Source organism: Octopus bimaculoides, chromosome 30 (assembly GCF_046866305.1).
Source record: "Octopus bimaculoides isolate indiv1 chromosome 30, ASM4686630v1, whole genome shotgun sequence".
Lineage (NCBI taxonomy): Eukaryota > Metazoa > Mollusca > Cephalopoda > Octopoda > Octopodidae > Octopus > Octopus bimaculoides.
This window is the reverse complement of record NC_142957.1, coordinates 6,502,552-6,521,731: the sequence shown is the minus strand read 5'-3', so window position 1 is coordinate 6,521,731 and position 19,180 is coordinate 6,502,552. Positions and strand designations below refer to the sequence as shown.

The window sequence follows — 19,180 nt, the reverse complement described above, 5'->3', positions numbered from 1 at the left end:
CAAGACAGGTTGCCCCTGGGAGCTCCTCTATGCTGATGACCTTGCCCTAATTGCGGAGTCACTATCAGAACTAGAGGAAAAGTTTCAGGTGTGGAAGCAAGGTCTAGAATTGAAGGGCTTTAGAGTCAACCTAGCTAAAACCAAAATCCTAATAAGTAGGAAGGTAGATAAAACACAAACCCCTTCAGGTAGATGGCCCTGCTCAGTATGTAGAAAAGGAGTAGGTAGTAACTCTATAAGATGTACCCGGTGCAAGCTATGGACACATAAGAGGTGCAGCAACATCAAAGGCAGGTTAACTAGGAAGTTAGTTTTTGTTTGTGGCAGATGTTCAGGTCCAATAAAAACTGTAAACAAACAGGAAACAACTTCTATCTCATTCCAGGGTGAAAAACTAGAGGTAGTCGATAGCTTCCGCTATCTGGGCGACCAAGTTAGTAGTGGGGGTGGGTGCGCTGAAAGTTTAGCTGCTAGAATAAGAATAGCCTGGGCAAAGTTTAGAGAGCTCTTACCCCTGCTGGCGACAAAGGGACTCTCACTCAGAGTAAAAGGCAGACTGTATGACGCATGTGTACGAACAGCCATGCTACATGGCAGTGAAACATGGGCTGTAACTGCTGAGGACATACGTAAGCTCGCAAGGAATGAAGCCAGTATGCTCCGTTGGATGTGTAATGTCAATGTGAATACCCGTCAGAGTGTAAGTATCTTGAGAGAAAAGCTGAACATTAGAAGCATCAGTTGTGGTGTGCAAGAGAGACGATTGCGCTGGTATGGACATGTGGTGAGAATGGATGAGGATAGCTGCCTCAAAAAAGTGCCACACCCTAACAGTTGAGGGAACCTGTGGAAGAGGTAGGCTCAGGAAGACCTGGGCTGAGGTGGTGAGGCAAGACCTTCGTACATTGGGCCTCACCGAGGCGATGACTACTGACCGAGACCTTTGGAAATGTGCTGTGCGTGAGAAGACCCGGCAAGCCAAGTAAGATCGTTGCCAGTGCCCCTGGACTGGCTCTTGTGCGGGTGGCACATAAGATGCACCATTTTGAGCGTGGCCGTTGCCAGTACCGCCTGACTGGCTTCCGTAGGATTTTCGAGCGAGATCGTTGCCAGTGCCCCTGGACTGGCTTGTGCGGGTGGCACATAAAAGACACCATTTCGAGCGTGGCCGTTGCCAGTATCGCCTGACTGGCCTTCGTGCAGGTGACACGTAAAAGCACCTACTACACTCTCTGAGTGGTTGGCGTTAGCAAGGGCATCCAGCTGTAGAAACTCTGCCAAATTTAGATTGGAGCCTGGTGTTGCCATCCGGTTTCACCAGTCCTCAGTCAAATCGTCCAACCCATGCTATCATGGAAAGCGGACGTTAAACGATGATGATGATGATGATGATATATATATATATATGTATAATGGACTGGACTGAATTCCCTATGTCCAGTCCCCTTCAGGATGAAGACCTCAGCACGAATCATGCATGTACCCCCATTACATCATTTTCATCTACTAATTACTCCAGTGTATGGGAGTTATCTATCCATCCATCCATCTATATATCTATCTATATCTAATCTATCTATCTATCTATCTATCTATCTATCTATGTAACTATCTATCTATCTATTTATCTATCTAGCTAATCTATCTATCTATCCATTCATCTATCTATCTATCTATCTATGTAACTATCTATCTATCTATCTATCTATCTATCTATGTAACTATCTATCTATCTATGTAACTATCTATCTAATCTAGTCCCATCTTCGTTGAGCCCTGTGTGGCTAATAAAAGAAATGTATCTAATCTATCTATCTATCTATCTATCTATCTATCCATCTTCTTCAAGTATCACCTGAAGAGGAAGGTGAGAGTAGAAAGGGAAGTCTTGTCTAGTGAATGCTTCAAAAAAAGATGGGTGAATGTAGCAAGAATGGCACGTGTGAATGACGGAGCCACCTTGAGCATAACCCTATGAACTAGAAAAAAAACAAAAAGGCAAAAGAGAGTCACTTACTGTTACAGTTTCTTCAATGACAACATTGACCAAGGTTACCGTGGTCTTTTCCGTAGGCTTTTCTTTCCACGGCTAAACCTAAACTGTCCTCCCCTCTTTTTACACGAGAACATTACTGTGATACACGATCCCTATTGATCCCCGCCCATTTTTTTTTCTCGATCCCTTTTGATTGAACTCCCCCCTTTTTTCCTTCCTACGATCCCTTTTGATTGACACCCCCTACTTTTTTTTCCCTTCCCCCTCCCAAAAAGAAAAGCTCTTCATTGTATTTGTCCCATCTTTGTTGATCCCTGTGTGGCTAATAAAAGAAATGTATCTATCTATCCATCTATCTATCTATCTATCTATCTACCTATCTGTCTGTCTGTCTGTTTATCTATCTATCCATCTATCTATCTATCCATCTATCTAATCTATCTAATCTATCTAATCTATCCATCTATCTACCTATTTATCTTCCAGGTCTCAGTGGGGAAGGAAGTCATTCGCTATCCGACTGACACTGACCGTCCGACCAGCTGACCATCAGACCAACCAACTGGTCTGCCAGTCAGCTCAGCTAACCCATCCAAACCAACACAGATAGACGGTAGTGGTGATCGCGTCAGAGGTCAAATCTTCTGGTCACACTCCAATGGTTATATCATGGCCGGATGCAATGGAAGATATAGATTACAAGGAGAAGAACTTCAAGCTGGACCTGGTCAGTCTCTACCACCCCCTTTGGATGACCGAGGGTCATTATATCTACCATTTACTCAAAGATGACAGTGGTCATCTCTGTTGTCAAACTGACCAAAATGGGGAACCCATCTGCTCCCCCAGGTAAAAAAGCAACATCCTTTATTTTATTGTTTTAGCATTTGTATTATATTTCTCCTTATTTCTTTCTGTGTTCCTTTTTGTTGAAGAGCGTAGGCTCGAAACATTAAAGACTTTCTCTATTCCTGAGCGTTAAACTAATACATCCATTTGTTGTTTACACCACCTGTCTTCGTGTGTGTTTGTGTCCCACCCCACCATCGCGCGACAACCGATGTTGGTGTGTTTACGTCCCCAGAGAACCTTAGAACAAACGCTATGCTTTTACAAATTGCTTGCTTTCTGCCAATGTTTGAAATTCAATATTTATGTCGTTCGAGTTGATTTTTTAAAAATACACTTTCAGGTTTCTCTCCTCTGTATTTATTTCTCTGTGTGTGTGTGTGTGTGTGAAAGAGAGAGGCAGACAGCAGAGAGCGTGTGTGTGTGTATAAGTGCATGAACATGCATGTGTATTTGTGGATACGTGTACGTGTTTACTTCATACATATAAACCATTAATCCTTTTTTCATTTAAGGGACATTTATATTCTTTTCAAAATTTGGTAGCACACCTGAACATAACTGAAGGTATAGGGGGAAAATTTATATTCAGCACTGGTCTAAACAATGTTCAATGTATTAATCGTCATCATCATCGTTTAACGTCCGCTTTCCATGCTAGCATGGGTTGGACGGTTTGACTGAGGACTGGTGAACCAGATGGCTACACCAGGCTTTAATCTGATCTGGCAGAGTTTCTACAGCTGGATGCCCTTCCTAATGCCAACCACTCCGAGAGTGTAGTGGGGGCTTTTTACGTGCCACCAGCACGAGGGCCAGTCAAGTGGAACCGGCATCAGCCGCGCTTGAATGCTGCTTTTTACATGCCACCGGCACAAGAGCCAGTCCAGTGGCACTGGTAACGACCACGCTTGAATGGTGGTCAATCAATTCATCTTTTAAAAAATACATTTTTATGTTTCTCTCCTCTGTTTCCATTCATCTCTCTCTCTCTGTCTCTCTCTGATGTTCGTTCTGAGATCGTCTGCGAATGGCTTCGAGACGCCGAGTCTCAAAAACGACCAAAAATGGCGAAGAAAAGCCGAAAGCAAATTTAGGAAATAATCGGTAAATTCGCCACAAAGGTTAAAACTATAAATATTTGACCCGAGCTCAAAAACGAAATAAAAAAATTCGTGTAAAATAACTGGGAACGAATTGGAACGAATAGGGAAAAAATGCACTCGTTGGCGAAGGGAGTGGGGGTGGGAGAGGACTCAGAACGTTCACTACGTCACACATCGTCAGTCCGTGGCCTCTGAACTAGAAATGTTTGACCCGAGCTTAAAAACGAAGACAAATTAGTGTAAAACAACTTTGCTGGGAAAAAACAAAAACAAAAACAAAAAACTGCGCGCTCGCGCATATCTGTATGTGTATGTGTGTCTTTGTATCTATGTTTGCCCCCACCCACTGTCTGTCTCTATCTATCTATCCATCTATTTGCCTATCTATCTATCTATCTATTTATCTATTTATTTATCTTTCTGTCTGTCTACCGTAAATCCTTGAGTATAAATCTGCATTTTTTCTCCAAAATTTAATGGTCAAAATCCCTAGTGTGTACGATATACGAGGTTGAAAATGAAAAATATTCGTAAGATCGCCAAAATGGCGATCTTACGGTTTGAGGTAAAACACATCGAATATATTATGGGAGTTTGTCAGATTTCGTCTGAGGGAAAGGGAAAAATTTGTGGTGTAAGGGAGACAACTCTGTCATAGTAACGTGTGTGTGTGTGCTTATTCATGTGTTTATATGAATGCGTGTGTTCATGTTCGTGTATGTATGAATGCATGCGTGTTTGTGTGAATGCGTGCGTTCATGTGTGTGTTTGTCTCAATGCGTGTGTGTAAGTAATTGAACGGGTGACTCACTGTATGTATGTGTGTGTGAAGCAGACACAGAAGAGAAAGGGAGAGAGTGGATCGTAATTGTGAATGTGTGAGTGAAACAAGGATTAATGGTTTATATGTATGAAATAAACACGCACACGTATACACAAATACGCATGCATGTTCATGCACTTATACACACACACACACACGCTCTCTGCTGATATGCGCGAGCGCGCTTTTTAAATTTTTTTTATCCCCATCAAAGTTGTTTTACACGAATTTGTCTTTGTTTTTGAGCTCGGGTCAAACGTTTCTAGTTCAGAGGTCATGGACTGACGATGTGTGACGTAGTGAACGTTCCCAGTCCTCTCCCCGCCCCCACTCCCGTTCGCCAGCGCATGCATTTTTTTCTTTATAGTTTTAACCCCTTTTTATTGCCTTAAAAAGTTGTTTTGGGGATTATATTTTTTTTATGTCAAAGTTGTGCAACAACTGATGCATTCGCTGCCCTTTGTGGCGAATTTACCGATTATTTCCTAAATTTGCTTTCGGCTTTTCTTCGCCATTTTTGGTCGTTTTTGAGACTCGGCGTCTCGAAGCCATTCGCAGACGATCTCAGAACGAACGTCGGTCTCCATAGCAACGTCTCTTGGCGACGGCTTCACGAAGGAGGGAAGGGGAAGGGGGGATTTATACTCGAGGATTTAGGGTAACTTGATCAATAAAGCAATTGAGTTACCAGAATATTGCAATACTTTGGACTCAGCACAATAGAGAGATGAATGGATACAGAGGAGAGAAAAATAAAAATGTATGTTTTAAAAGATGAATTGATTGACCACCATTCAAGCGTGGTCGTTACCAGTGCCGCTGGACTGGCTCTTGTGCCGGTGGCATGTAAAAAGCAGCATTCAAGCGTGGCTGATGCCGGTTCCACTTGACTGGCCCTCGTGCTGGTGGTACGTAAAAAGCTCTTACTACACTCTCGGAGTGGTTGGCATTAGGAAGGGCATCCAGCTGTAGAAACTCTGCCAGATCACATTGGAGCCTGGTGTAGCCATCTGGTTCACCAGTCCTCAGTCAAACCGTCCAACCCATGCTAGCATGGAAAGCGGACGTCAAACGACGATGATGATGATTAATACATTGAACATTGTTTAGACCAGTGCTGCGGCACACTGGTGTGCCACAAGACGATGCTAAGTGTGCCTTAGTGTTACCTGAATATAAAATTACGTTCAGGTGTGCTACCAAATTTTGAAAAGAATATAAATGTCCCTTAAGTGAAAAAAAGATTAATGGTTTATATGTATGAAGTAAACACGCACACGTATCCACAAATACACATGCATATTCATGCACTTATACACACACTCACACACACACACACACGCTCTCTCCTGTCTGCCTCTCTCTTTCACACACACACACACACACACACACACACACACACAGAAATAAATACAGAGGAGAGAAACCTGAAAGTGTATTTTTTAAAAAATCAACTCGAATGACATAAATATTGAATTTCAAATATTGGCAGAAAGCAAGCAATTTGTAAAAGCCTAGCGTTCGTTCTATGGTTCTCTGGGGACGTAAACACACCAACATCGGTTGTCGCGCGATGGTGGGGTGGGACACACACGCACACACACGACGGGCTTCTTTCATTTTCTGTCTACCAAATCCACTCGCAAGGCTTTGGTTGACCCAGGGCTATAGCAGAAGACACTTGTCCAAGGTGCCATGCAATAGGACTGAACCCAGAACCGCCACTCCTGCGCCTATGTATTTTGAATTTAGTTCACGGACTCCCAGGGGACTACCAGGGGTCGGCAGATCCCAGATTGGGAACCAATTGTTTAGTCATATGTAGTAAACACGCGCTCATATACACAAACATGCATACACACACATACGCTCCCTGTCTGTCTGTCTCTGTCACACAAACACACACATTCACAATTACGATCCACTCTCTCCCTTTCTTTTCTGTGTCTGCTTAACACACACACACATACAGTGAGTCACCCGTTCAATTACTTACACACACACAGGCGCACACACGCATTGACGCAAACACACACATGAACACACGCATTCACACAAACCCACATACACGAACATGAACGCACGCATTCACACATACAGGCACACGCACACGTTAGCTATGACAGAGTTGTCTCCCTTACACCACAAATTGTTCTCTTTCCCTCAGACGAAATCTGACAAACTCCCATAATATATTCGATGTGTTTTGCCTGAAACCGTAAGGTCGCCATTTTGGCGATCTTAATGGCGACCTTACGAATAATAGTTTTCATTTTCAACCTCGTATATCGTACGAACTAGGGATTTTGACCATTAAATTTTGTAGACTTATACTCAAGGATTTACGGTAGACAGACAAAGATAAATACATAGATAAATAGATAGATTGATAGATAGATAGACAAATAAATGGATAGATAGAGAGAGACAGACAGACAGACAGTGGGTGGGGGAAAACACAGATACAACGACACACACACAGATATGCGCGAGCGCGCAGTTTTTTTGTTTTTGTTTTTCCCCAGCAAAGTTGTTTTACACGAATTTGTCTTCGTTTTTGAGCTCGGGTCAAACGTTTCTAGTTCAGAGGCCATGGACTGACGATGTGTGACGTAGTGAACGTTCCCAGTCCTCTCCCCACCCCCACTCCCGTTCGCCAACGAGTGCATTTTTTTCTTTTCTTTCCAATTCTTTCCCAGTTTTTTTTTTTCCATGATTTTTTTATTTCGCTTTTGAGCTCGGGTCAAATATTTATAGTTTTAAACCCTTTTTATTGCCTTAAAAAGTTATTTTGGGGATCATATTTTTTTTATGTCAAAGTCGTGCAACAACTGATGAATTCGGTTGAAGCAATTTGTTTGCACGGGAAACCTGCCCTTTGTGGCGAATTTACCGATTATTTCCTAAATTTGCTTTCGGCTTTTCTTCGCCATTTTTGGTCGTTTTTGAGACTCAGCGTCTCGAAGCCATTCGCAGACGATCTCAGAACGAACGCCGGTTTCCATAGCAACGTCTCTTGGCGACGGCTTCACGAAGGAGGGAAGGGGAAGGGGGGATTTATACTTGAGGATTTAGGGTAACTTGATCAATAAAGCAATTGCGTTACCAGAATATTGCAATACTTTGGACTCAGCACAACAAAGAGAGAGAGAGAGAGAGAAAGAGAGAGAGGAATGGATACAGAGGAGAGAAACATAAAAATGTATATTTTAAAAGATGAATTGATTGACCACCATTCAAGCGTGGTCGTTACCAGTGCCGCTGGACTGGCTCTTGTGCGGGTGGCATGTAAAAAGCAGCATTCAAGCGCGGCTGATGCCGGTTCCACTTGACTGGCCCTCGTGCTGGTGGCATGTAAAAAGCCAGATCAGATTGGAGCCTGGTGTAGCCATCTGGTTCACCAGTCCACAGTCCAACCCATGCTAGCATGGAAAGCAGACGTTAAACGACGATGATGAGGATTAATACATTGAACATTGTTTAGACCAGTGCTGCGGCACACTGGTGTGCCACAAGACGATGCTAAGTGTGCCTTAGTGTTACCTGAATATAAAATTTCCCCCTATATCTTCAGTTATGTTTATGTGTGCTACCAAATTTTGAAAAGAATATAAATGTCCCTTAAGTGAAAAAAGGATTAATGGTTTATATGTATGAAGTACATATGATAATATATTTATATATATATGAAGTATAAGGAAAGGAAAAATTGTAGGTGTAGACTAACTTTAATTCATAATCCAGGTTGGTACAGAACCATTGTACAATCTACAAATCGTTTCAGAGTCTAATTAATTCCAAAGACAAAAACGAAAAACTCTTCATGACTGTACCAGCGGGCTTGAATGCTGGACATCCCTTTGAAGGATTTCGATCCTCTCCTCCTTTATAAATATGTATGTGTGTATATATATATATATTACTGGTTCAATACCTAATATTTTGTGGGGAATTGATCTCCTTAAAATAATAGATTTGTATATAAACTCTAGTTTATATTCATGCAAAGGAAAATGAAGAAAATGGAGATTTTGAAGTTAATAAGAGTTTATCATCAGCAACAAATCGATCATTATCCCTTACACCTGTTCCAGTTACACACAGTGAAATTAATTGAATATCAAGTTCATATTTCTGAGCATAATCTCTTCAGAGGGAAAAAAATATAACCTTAGATGTTATGTATCTTTGTTTATAGATTCATCACAGCAGAGTCTACTGCGATTGCCTTTAGGTTATATATATATATATATATATATATATATATACCCGGTGCAAGCTATGGACACATAAGAGGTGCAGCAATATCAAAGGCAGATTAACTACAAAGTTAGTCTTTGTATGTGGCAGATGTTCAGGTGCAATAAACACTGTAAACAAACAGGAAACAACTTCTATCTCATTCCAGGGAGAAAAACTAGAGGTAGTTGATAGCTTCCGCTATCTGGGTGACCAGGTTAGTAGTGGGGGTGGGTGCGCTGAAAGTGTAACTGCTAGAATAAGAATAGCCTGGGCCAAGTTTAGAGAGCTCTTACCTCTGCTGGCGACAAAGGGACTCTCACTCAGGGTAAAAGGCAGACTGTATGACGCATGTGTACGAACAGCCATGCTACATGGCAGTGAAACATGGGCTGTGACTGCTGAGGACATGCGTAAGCTCGCAAGGAATGAAGCCAGTATGCTCCGCTGGATGTGTAATGTAAATGTGCATACCCGTCAGAGTGTAAGTATCTTGAGAGAAAAGCTGAACATAAGAAGCGTCAGTAGTGGTGTGCAAGAGAGACGATTGCGCTGGTTTGGACATGTGGTGAGAATGAATGAGGATAGCTGCTTCAAAAGGTGCCACTCCCTAACAGTTGAGCGAACCCGTGGAAGAGGTAGGCCCAGGAAGACCTGGGCTGAGGTGGTGAGGCAACACCTTCGAACATTGGGCCTCACCGAGGCGATGACTACTGACCGAGACCTTTAGAAATGTGCTGTGCGTGAGAAGACCCGGCAAGCCAAGTAAGATCGTTGCCAGTGCCCCTGGACTGGCTCTTGTGCGGGTGGCACATAAGATGTACCATCCTGAGCGTGACCGTTGCCAGTACCGCCTGACTGGCCCTGTAGGGTTTTCGAACGAGATCGTTGCCAGTGCCCCTGGACTGGCTCTTGTGCGGGTGGCACATAAAAGACACCATTTCGAGCGTGGCCGTTTTCGTGCGGGTGACACATAAAAGCACCCACTACACTCTCTGAGTGGTTGGCGTTAGGAAGGGCATCCAGCTGTAGAAACTCTGCCAAATTAGATTGGAGCCTGGTGTAGCCTTCCAGTTGCACCAGTCCTCAGTCAAATCGTCCAACCCATGCTAGCATGGAAAGCGGACGTTAAACGATGATGATGATATGTATGTATCTCTCTCTCTATATATATATATATCTATATATGTATATCTTTTAGACTGTGGTCATGCTGGGGCACCATCTTGAAGAATCATGTCTTTTTGGTGGAATAAATCGACCCTAGTATTTCCCTTTTTTCTTTTCCACCTGACACTTATTCTCTCTGTCTCTTTTTGCTGAACTGCTAAGTTGCAGGGGCGTAAATGCACCAACACCGGTTGTCAAGTGATGTAGGGATGAGGTTGGGGATAAACACAGACACAAAATCACACAAACATACATACATGAATATATAACTGGTACTTATTTAATCGACCCCAAAAGAATGAAAAGCAAAGTCGACCTCGGCGAATTTGAACTTTTTATATACATATATAAAATCAAAGGTACAAAAATGACAATGAATTCAAAGGGTAGAGTAATCTTTGGGTAATGTAAAACGGTGTAGGGAAATCCAAGAATTATGTACTCCAAATAATCGTCAGAAGGACGTAGATATATATATATATATATATATATATATATATATATATATAAAGAAGTGATTTTAAATTCTCAATCGTATGATAATGCTAATAATATAGCCTGAACAGGATAAACTACCCCTATTTTGTAGAAAAAAGTGTAGGTGGTTAGCTGTGGACTCGAACAGCATCTCATAAAGTGCGATTTCTATACATCTTAAATTTGTAGTGGGGGAGTTTAGCTCAATCGGTCGAGCATCGTGATGCGTAATCACACAGATGTGAGTTCGAGTCCACAGCTAACCACCTACACTTTTTTCTGCAAAATAGGGGTAGTTTATCCTGTTCAAGCTATATTATTAGCATTATCCTGTGTTTGAGAATTTAAAATCATTTCTTTAACTTTCTAAGACATCACAACGCCTCTAAAAGCAAACTTCGTCTGTTTGCTTACGTTTGTCGTAATTTGAATTTATAATATATATATATATATATATATATATATATATATATATATATATATATATATATATACAAGTGTGTACATATGTAGTTGTTCTTTATTTCAGGTTCTTGACTCAGCTGAGCATTATGAAACTAGTGTGTGACCCATCACGAATGCGCAAAATGAAGTGCAGCGACATTCCTAGTGACGTCTTCCCTGGTTTGCTGACGGAAGCAATTCTCCAGAAAGAACTGATCTCCATAGAATTCCTCGTGTCAAACTGGCCTCACACAGTGCTTGACTTGCAGTCACTGATGCCCCTCGAGGATTACCTGCGACCTGGTTACCTGACCCAGGTGCTTGGTGAGGGCAACGGTAACATGTCCCTGCTTGATTGTATAATGATGGGACTTCTCAACCTCAAATCCACGTCACCTTTGAAGGAAGTTAACCTCCTTGGATTCAAGAATGGTAAGTTAAATATTATTACAATTAAACCTTGGTAGAAGCATTATGCCGGTAATAAACACACGCACTGGTTCAGTCCTTTATTAATTTATATAGTTTTTTGTTAAATTATTTCATTGCACTCTTGCAATCTCTTCAGTAACTTGTCTCTCCACTTCCATTTATTTTGAATATATGATCTGGCGTTGTTTTGGCGTTGTTTCGAAACTGTTTGGTATGAGCATGTGAGTGTGTACACGCTCATATATAAATTAATAAAGGACTGAACCAGTGCGTGTGTTTATTACCGGCATAATGCCTCTCCCAAGGTTTAATTGTATTTCTTTCAACACACATATCCACATCAAGAATCTTGCACACGAAATACACATACGAAATTAAATATTATTATTATTATTATTAGTTGGTGATCCTTTAATGGGGAAAGCTGGCAGAGTCATTAGTATGCCAGACATGTTCTGAGTTCAAATTCTGCCGAAGTCGACTTTGGTTTCCATTCATTTTTGGGGGCTGATAAAATAAGAACCAATTGCACACTGGGGTCGATGAAATCAACTCTACCCCTACCACCAAATTGCTGGCCTTGTGCCAACATTTGAAACCACTCTTATTATTGTTCTATATTTAAGAGATGAGGAATTATGTACATTATTTACATGGTTTACATTTGATGGATATTTTTCCTCATCTTGTTTGTTGCATATGGCATGGTGGTTAAGATCACAGGCTACTAACCCCAAGATTCCGAGTTCGATTCCAGGCATTGACCTGAATAATAACAATAATAAAAATAATAATAATGCCTGGATGCAATACCAGGCAGTGGCTCTCATGGCTTCTGATTTTAATTGATTGCAAGTGTCATCATGTACATTGTTCTGTCTTGGTATAAAAAGATCGGCTACAGCAAATATTCTGCTTAACACCACAGATTTGCTTGTCAGTTGTTTGACCGTAACCGGTTGAGCATGTCCCTTGGTGGCTGATGATATGTGCATCTCTGATCACGAGCAGAAGTAGTGGGGGAGCATCATAGCCATGTGTTGAGAGGAATTCTTTGGGGTTTGAGTAATTCACCTTTGGAAACATGGGTGTTTTGTTCAACATCCTTAAACAAACCTTATTCAGGGACCTTTTGAGCGGAACGGGCTACTCGATCTGGAGAAAATTCTAACTGGGCCCCACCTGCGAGGTCATGCGCTGTTTATCTTGATATGAGATCACCATGTCGCACACACATGGTTGTGATGCATGTGCCTGGTGTACCCTTATCAGACGGGTAGTCATGATGGGTATATTGGGCTTTGTATATTTTACCCCAGTGTCACTTTGATGGCATGCACTGCTCTCTCTCTCACTTACAAATTATTTGAAATAAATAATTATTGTTAAGGTGCTGCCCTGGTAGATTCGTTAGCCTGCCGGGAAAAATGCTTAGTGTTATTTCCTCTTAGTGCCGTAGAGTGGGACTGGACTTGAAATCACATCATCATCATCATAATCATCATCATTTAATGTCCGTTTTCCATGCTGGCATGGGTTGGACAGTTTGAGTGAAAACCAGTAAGCTGGGGAACTGCACCAGCTCCCCCATCCAATCTGGCAATGTTTCTACAGCTGGATGCCCTCTCTAGTGCCAACCACTCCAAGAGTGTAGTGGGTGCTTTTTACATGGTTGAAAAATGATCATCTTGACCACTCAGCCGTGGCTGCACTATACTTCGTTATATTCTAACTATCTTTTCCTTGCAGACAGGAAGCTGTGTCGGGAGTTGGCCAGACTGCCAATCCTGTGGATGGAACCAAAACGGAGGAAAGTTCACTACATCCATGGAATCGTCAGTAAAACAATTGGTGAGTACAGATTTCGTTTTTTTTTTAGCTGTTTCGGTCACGTCTGCGGCCAGGCTGGGGCACTGCCTCGGAGAATGTTTAGTCGAATGAATCGCGTTTCATACATTTATTGTAGTTTTCCACTTGGTACTTATTCTATTGGTCACTTTTGCCAAACCGCTAAGTTACAGGGACATAAACACAACAACATAGGTTGTCAAGTGATGGTGGAGGACAAACACGGACACAAAGACACACACACACAGGCTGTTATGTTGATCAGATCAACCTGATCTCTTGTCGTTGTAACTGGAGTTCCAGTCTAGTCTGTACTACCACTATTACTGTTATCCATACCATCTCTCACCACCACCACTACTACAACTACAACTACTACTACTACCATTACTACTACCAACACCTCTCCACCACCAGTACTATTGCCTAAACTACTACTCTATCATTACAGATATATCTCCAGATCGTGTTCGCAGGTTTCTCAACAGAATCACCTCCATCTACTCCAACATGGATCCTTACATAAAGCATGGAAACAAAATAGGTGAGTATATATATTTAGACACACTCATACACACTTATATGTGTATATAGACATTTTTTCATCATGTGTTCACAAGAGTTCCAGCACTGCTTCAAACAGTAGAAAATGCCTCTGGACCGATGCATTGCTTGAAATGGAGAATATTTTGAAGGAGATAAAAGTGTAAACATATAAAACTATGTGAATAAAATAATATTACAGAATTCCGGCTTCTTTTGGGTACCCCTTTCGTATACCAGCTGTATGTGTACATAGATATGGGTGTCTGATACCCATACATGTGTATCTGCCATGTGTATGTGTGTCTGGGTGGATGTGCATGTAGATTAGAGTTTATGGCTCATGGCAACAGCATGTTGGTGATTATGTGCATGTTTGCTAGGGTGTGTATACATATGGGTGGAGGCGCAATGGCCCAGTGGTTAGGGCAGCGGACTCACGGTGATAGGATCGCGGTTTCGATTCCCAGACCGGGCGTTGTGAGTGTTTATTGAGCGAAAACACCTAAAAAGTTCCACGAGGCTTACCGGCAGGGGATGGTGGCGAACCCTGCTGTACTCTTTCACCACAACTTTCTCCCACTCTTACTTCCTGTTTCTGTTGTGCCTGTAACTCAAAGGGGTCAGCCTTGTCACACTCCGTGTCACGCTGAATCTCCCCCCCGAGAACTACGTTAAGGGTACACGTGTCTGTGGAGTGCTCAGCCACTTGCACGTTAGTTTCACGAGCAGGCTGTTCCGTTGATCGGATCAACTGGAACCCTCGACGTCGTAAGCGACGGAGTGCCAACAACAACAACAAGTATACATATGGGTGCAGCTACGTATCAACCATGTGTGAATATTTGCATTTGTGTATATACAGGTGTATATACAGGTGTATATACAGGTGTATATATCAGCTGCATGTGTATCAATTTGTGTGTGTGTGTGTGTGTGCAAAAACACGTGTTAGTATCTGTTGTATGTGCATGCGTGTGCATATCTATTTAGGATGCATGTACTGGTGTGTGCATACGGGTACTTGGTTAATATATATATATGTGTGTATGATAGGCTTCCAACTACCTATCTACAAAACCCACTCACTAGATATTAGGTTGGCCCAGCCTAGAGCAGGGGTTTTCAGTTTGAAAACCCCTGGTTTAGAGATAAGATTTGGCTGCTATTTTCAGCATGGCGATATTTCTTAGATCAGGGGTTTTCAAACTTTTTGACTTGCGGACCCCTTTATATTTCAGGCTTTACCTTAGGGACCCCCTTATAAATGCTTATGAAATTTATACATAAATATTTGCTTAAAATAACATATATTTTTACATTTATTTATTTAACAGTGTTTAACAAAATAGGTTTATTGTCAAGTAAAAGATTTCGATTAAAAAAACATATATAAAATCAAATTGCCCATAAAAAGTATTTGCTGTCCACAGACCCCCTGTCTTGTCCTTGCGGACCACAGTTTGAAAACCCCTGGCCTAGAGTATAAGACACTTGACCACAAGATGGGATTGATCCCAAAACCACTTGGTTGCAAAACAAGCGTCTTAACCACATAGCCATGCCTGTGCTAATAATTCATTGTTTTTTATGGGTTTTTTTTTACCTTTCTGAAGGTCCCATCAAGATAAGAACCAACTGCAAGGTCACATTGGATGATGTCCCCATAGGGCTTGCCCTTCAACAAGTCTCTCCATTCCGTTTTGACTGCACCCGTGTTTGGATGGAGTCGATTGCTGAAATCTACTTGCCCCTTCGAAACATCCCACTTTTAATCAACTCCAAGGTAAAGTCACATGATTTGCATCATCATCATCATCATCATCATCTCAAACAATCATCATCCCCCCACTACCACCATCACCTACATGTTGTTGTTGTTGGCACTCCGTCGCTTACGATGTCGAGGGTTCCAGTTGATCCGATCAACGGAACAGCCCGCTCGTGAAATTAACGTGCAAGTGGCTGAGCACTCCACAGACACATGTACCCTTAACGTAGTTCTTGAGGGATATTCAGCATGACACAGTGTGACAGGGCTGACCCTTTGAATTACAGGCACAACAGAAACAGGAAGTAAGAGTGAGAGAAAGTCGTGGTGAAAGAGTACAGCAGGGTTCGCCACCACCCCCTGCCGGAGCCTCGTGGAGCTTTAGGTGTTTTCGCTCAATAAACACTCACAATGCCCGGTCTGGGAATCGAAATCGCGATCCTATGACCGCGAGTCCGCTGCCCTAACCACTGGGCCATTGCGCCTCCACCCCATCACCTACAACCCCATCATAAACTACAGCACCACTACCATCATCATCATCATCATCATTATAAGTAGCAGCACCAGTCATTTGTCATTGCATTTGTGAGCCCCAACGCTCAAAAAGTGTATAAGGAACCCTCATGTATAAAGAGCCCCCTAATTTTGGGGGGCTTAAAATTTGGAAAAAAAGGTTTTGTAAGGGATTATAATACTATCCATGTATAAGAAACTCCCATAATTTTTTAACCTAAATTTTGACAAAAAAGGGTGTATAAACACTTTGTTGTGTAGTGGCGCGAAATTATAGCCGCCATTGAGGAAGTACTATTCTGCGCATGCGCAGGGGACTTCACCACCGGAAGCCCTTCGAGTGCGCATGCGTAGTAAAACTGGTACTTAAAGAGTGAGTTTCACTTTGTTAGGCAGTTGCACGACAGACCTTCTACGTGACAACTCCTCACTCCTCAACGAAGCACTCTTCACTTCGATGGTGATAGCTACTTGCTTCTCTGGCAGGCATCAAGGAAGCCCTTAACCTTCCAATACCAAATTACAACTTAATCAGCGGCTGCTATGCTGAATGACAGGAATTGTGAAACCAAGCATCATCAAAACAAAATAAAACTTATATTTTTATTATGTTGTAAAAATTGTTCTAATGTCTCTTCATATATAATGCTGTTGAAAGGTGATAGAGAGAGACTAATGCCTCTATGACAACTATCAAACTTTTACAGTTGTTATTAAGATGATGTTTGGAACATACAATGTTATTTTACTAAATTCTTCTTTATTTTAAGCTATGTTTTTTACATCATCTGTTTTCTTCTTTTACATCTTTTTCATCTTTTACATCATCTTTTTTCTTCTTTTAAATCTTTTTCATCTTTTACATCATCTGTTTTCTTCTTTTACATCTTTTTCATCATCTGTTTTCTTCTTTTACATCTTTTTCATCTTTTACATTATCTGTTTTCTTCTTCTTGTTCTGTGTGTTGTTGCAGTGTATAACGCATCTGGAGGTCGAAGAACAAAACCTGTGTAACGATGTCTTCAAACTGACTGATTTCCTGGAAGGTCTATTAATGCTGACCAACCTCGATGTACTCAGCCTGCCCAACACCATCCACGTGAATATCTACCCAGAAGCGCCGTACATGTTGAACCAAGTCCTGCGCTCGCTGACCCGACTGCGCAAGCTGCACCTTCCATCCTGTAACTTACGGGATTCCCTCCACACAATACTCAGCGGACTCACAAAGCAGAAGACGGCATTCGAATGCCTCAACCTGCGCGACTGTCGCCTCTCTGAGACGGACATGGTGTTCCTTGTGCACTGGGAACAGCTTAGTGAGTTGCGAGAGCTCAACCTCAGTCGCAACAACCTCAAAACGGTTGCGTCAGCATGCGTCACCCTCCTCGACCGTATGCCTGAAATAACGTGCTTCTCCATTTCATACTGCTGCCTTGGTGCACCAATGATAATACGCATCGCTGAGAAGTGCAGCGAGTGCCATTTTCTCAAGGCATTTGCATCGCAGACTTTCACGCCGTTGCCTTTCATTGATGTGCAGGACATCTTGGAGAAGTGTGCTGGCATAAAACAGCTTCAGATGTGCACGATTGTGCCGGAAACATATGCATTCCCTGGTGCAAATGACACGCACCGCACTGAGAACAGGCTGCACTTCATTGAGTCATGTCAGGACTACTTGCGACGTCTCAGCCGACCGGATGTCGAGGTTGAATGAACTAACAACAGATGCTACCCCTCTCCACCCAATGCTCTCTACTGCATACAAACACACACACACACACACACACATGTATCAACATACACACACATATAAATAACTAAGGCGGCGAAATGTTTAGCGGTATTTCGTTTGCCCGCTACGTTCTGAGTTCAAATTCCACCGAGGTCGACTTTGCCTTTCATCCTTTCGGGGTCGATTAAATAAGTACCAGTTACGCATGGGGGTCGATATAATTGACTTAATCCGTTTGTCTGTCCTTGTTTGTCCCCTCTGTGTTTAGCCCCTTGTGGGCAATAAAGAAATAACACACATATAAATAACCACACCCATATGCACGTACACACACAAACATGTATACAAGCCCATAAATGCATGCATACAGTATATACATATAGATAAACACATTGATATATACACACACATAAACATATGTACATATGCACTTATACACACACACACACACACACACACACACTAACAAACATACACACTGGAACACACTTACAAGCACTGAAAAATACACATACACACATACAGTGACATACACATGCAGACAAAAACACATATACACAAACATATGCACATACTAACAATCACACACACATACACTGACAAGCATACACACACACACACACACACACACACAGAGGGAAACATAAACACTTGGATCCATATACACACACATACACTCAGACATATGCTACATATCCACATACACACTCAAACCCACGCACACAAACTCACAATGCATACACAGACACAAGAACATACAGCTATATGCAAACATGACCCCTAAATTAAATTTCCATTTCCCCCACTAATAAATTTATTTATTTATTTATTTATTTATTTATTTATTATTTTGTATATTTTTCCTGTTGAAAAATAAAACTTTAAAAAATTAAAATCTAAAGAAAAAAAGTCTAAAATTATTTTTTTAACCTTAAATTTACAAAACAAAACAAAAAAAATGCATCTTCTGTAGCTATAGGTGCAGGCGTGGCTGGCTGTGTGGTGAGAGGCTTGCTTCCCAACCACATGTTTCCAGGTTTCGGTCCCACTGCATGGCACCTTCAACAAGTGTCTTCTACTGTAGGAGAATCAACTGTTCAAAGGTGGTTTGCAAATTTAAAGCTGGAAAGTTTAGCTTGGAAGATGACAGTTACAATGGAAGACCTTCAAAATTGGATGAAGATGTTTTGAAGGCAAAAATCAAATGAAATTCAAATATCATGACTA

At 41.8% G+C, this 19,180-nt stretch overlaps 1 protein-coding gene across 2 annotated transcripts in view; it reads left to right on the top strand.

Annotated features, from left to right (window-relative positions):
- The window catches only part of LOC106874341 (leucine-rich repeat-containing protein 14-like), a 43,696-nt gene extending 24,914 nt beyond the window's left edge, over positions 1-18,782 (top strand). For both annotated transcript variants that reach the window (XM_089346332.1, XM_089346333.1), the window contains exons 3-8: positions 2,483-2,845; positions 11,190-11,536; positions 13,286-13,387; positions 13,836-13,928; positions 15,544-15,713; positions 17,189-18,782. In XM_089346332.1, coding sequence (XP_089202458.1) covers positions 2,655-2,845; positions 11,190-11,536; positions 13,286-13,387; positions 13,836-13,928; positions 15,544-15,713; positions 17,189-17,935 — 1,650 coding nt within the window. In that variant the 5' untranslated portion in view covers positions 2,483-2,654 and the 3' untranslated portion in view covers positions 17,936-18,782. The remainder of the gene's footprint in view (positions 1-2,482; positions 2,846-11,189; positions 11,537-13,285; positions 13,388-13,835; positions 13,929-15,543; positions 15,714-17,188) is intronic.
- Positions 18,783-19,180: the final 398 nt, after the last annotated feature.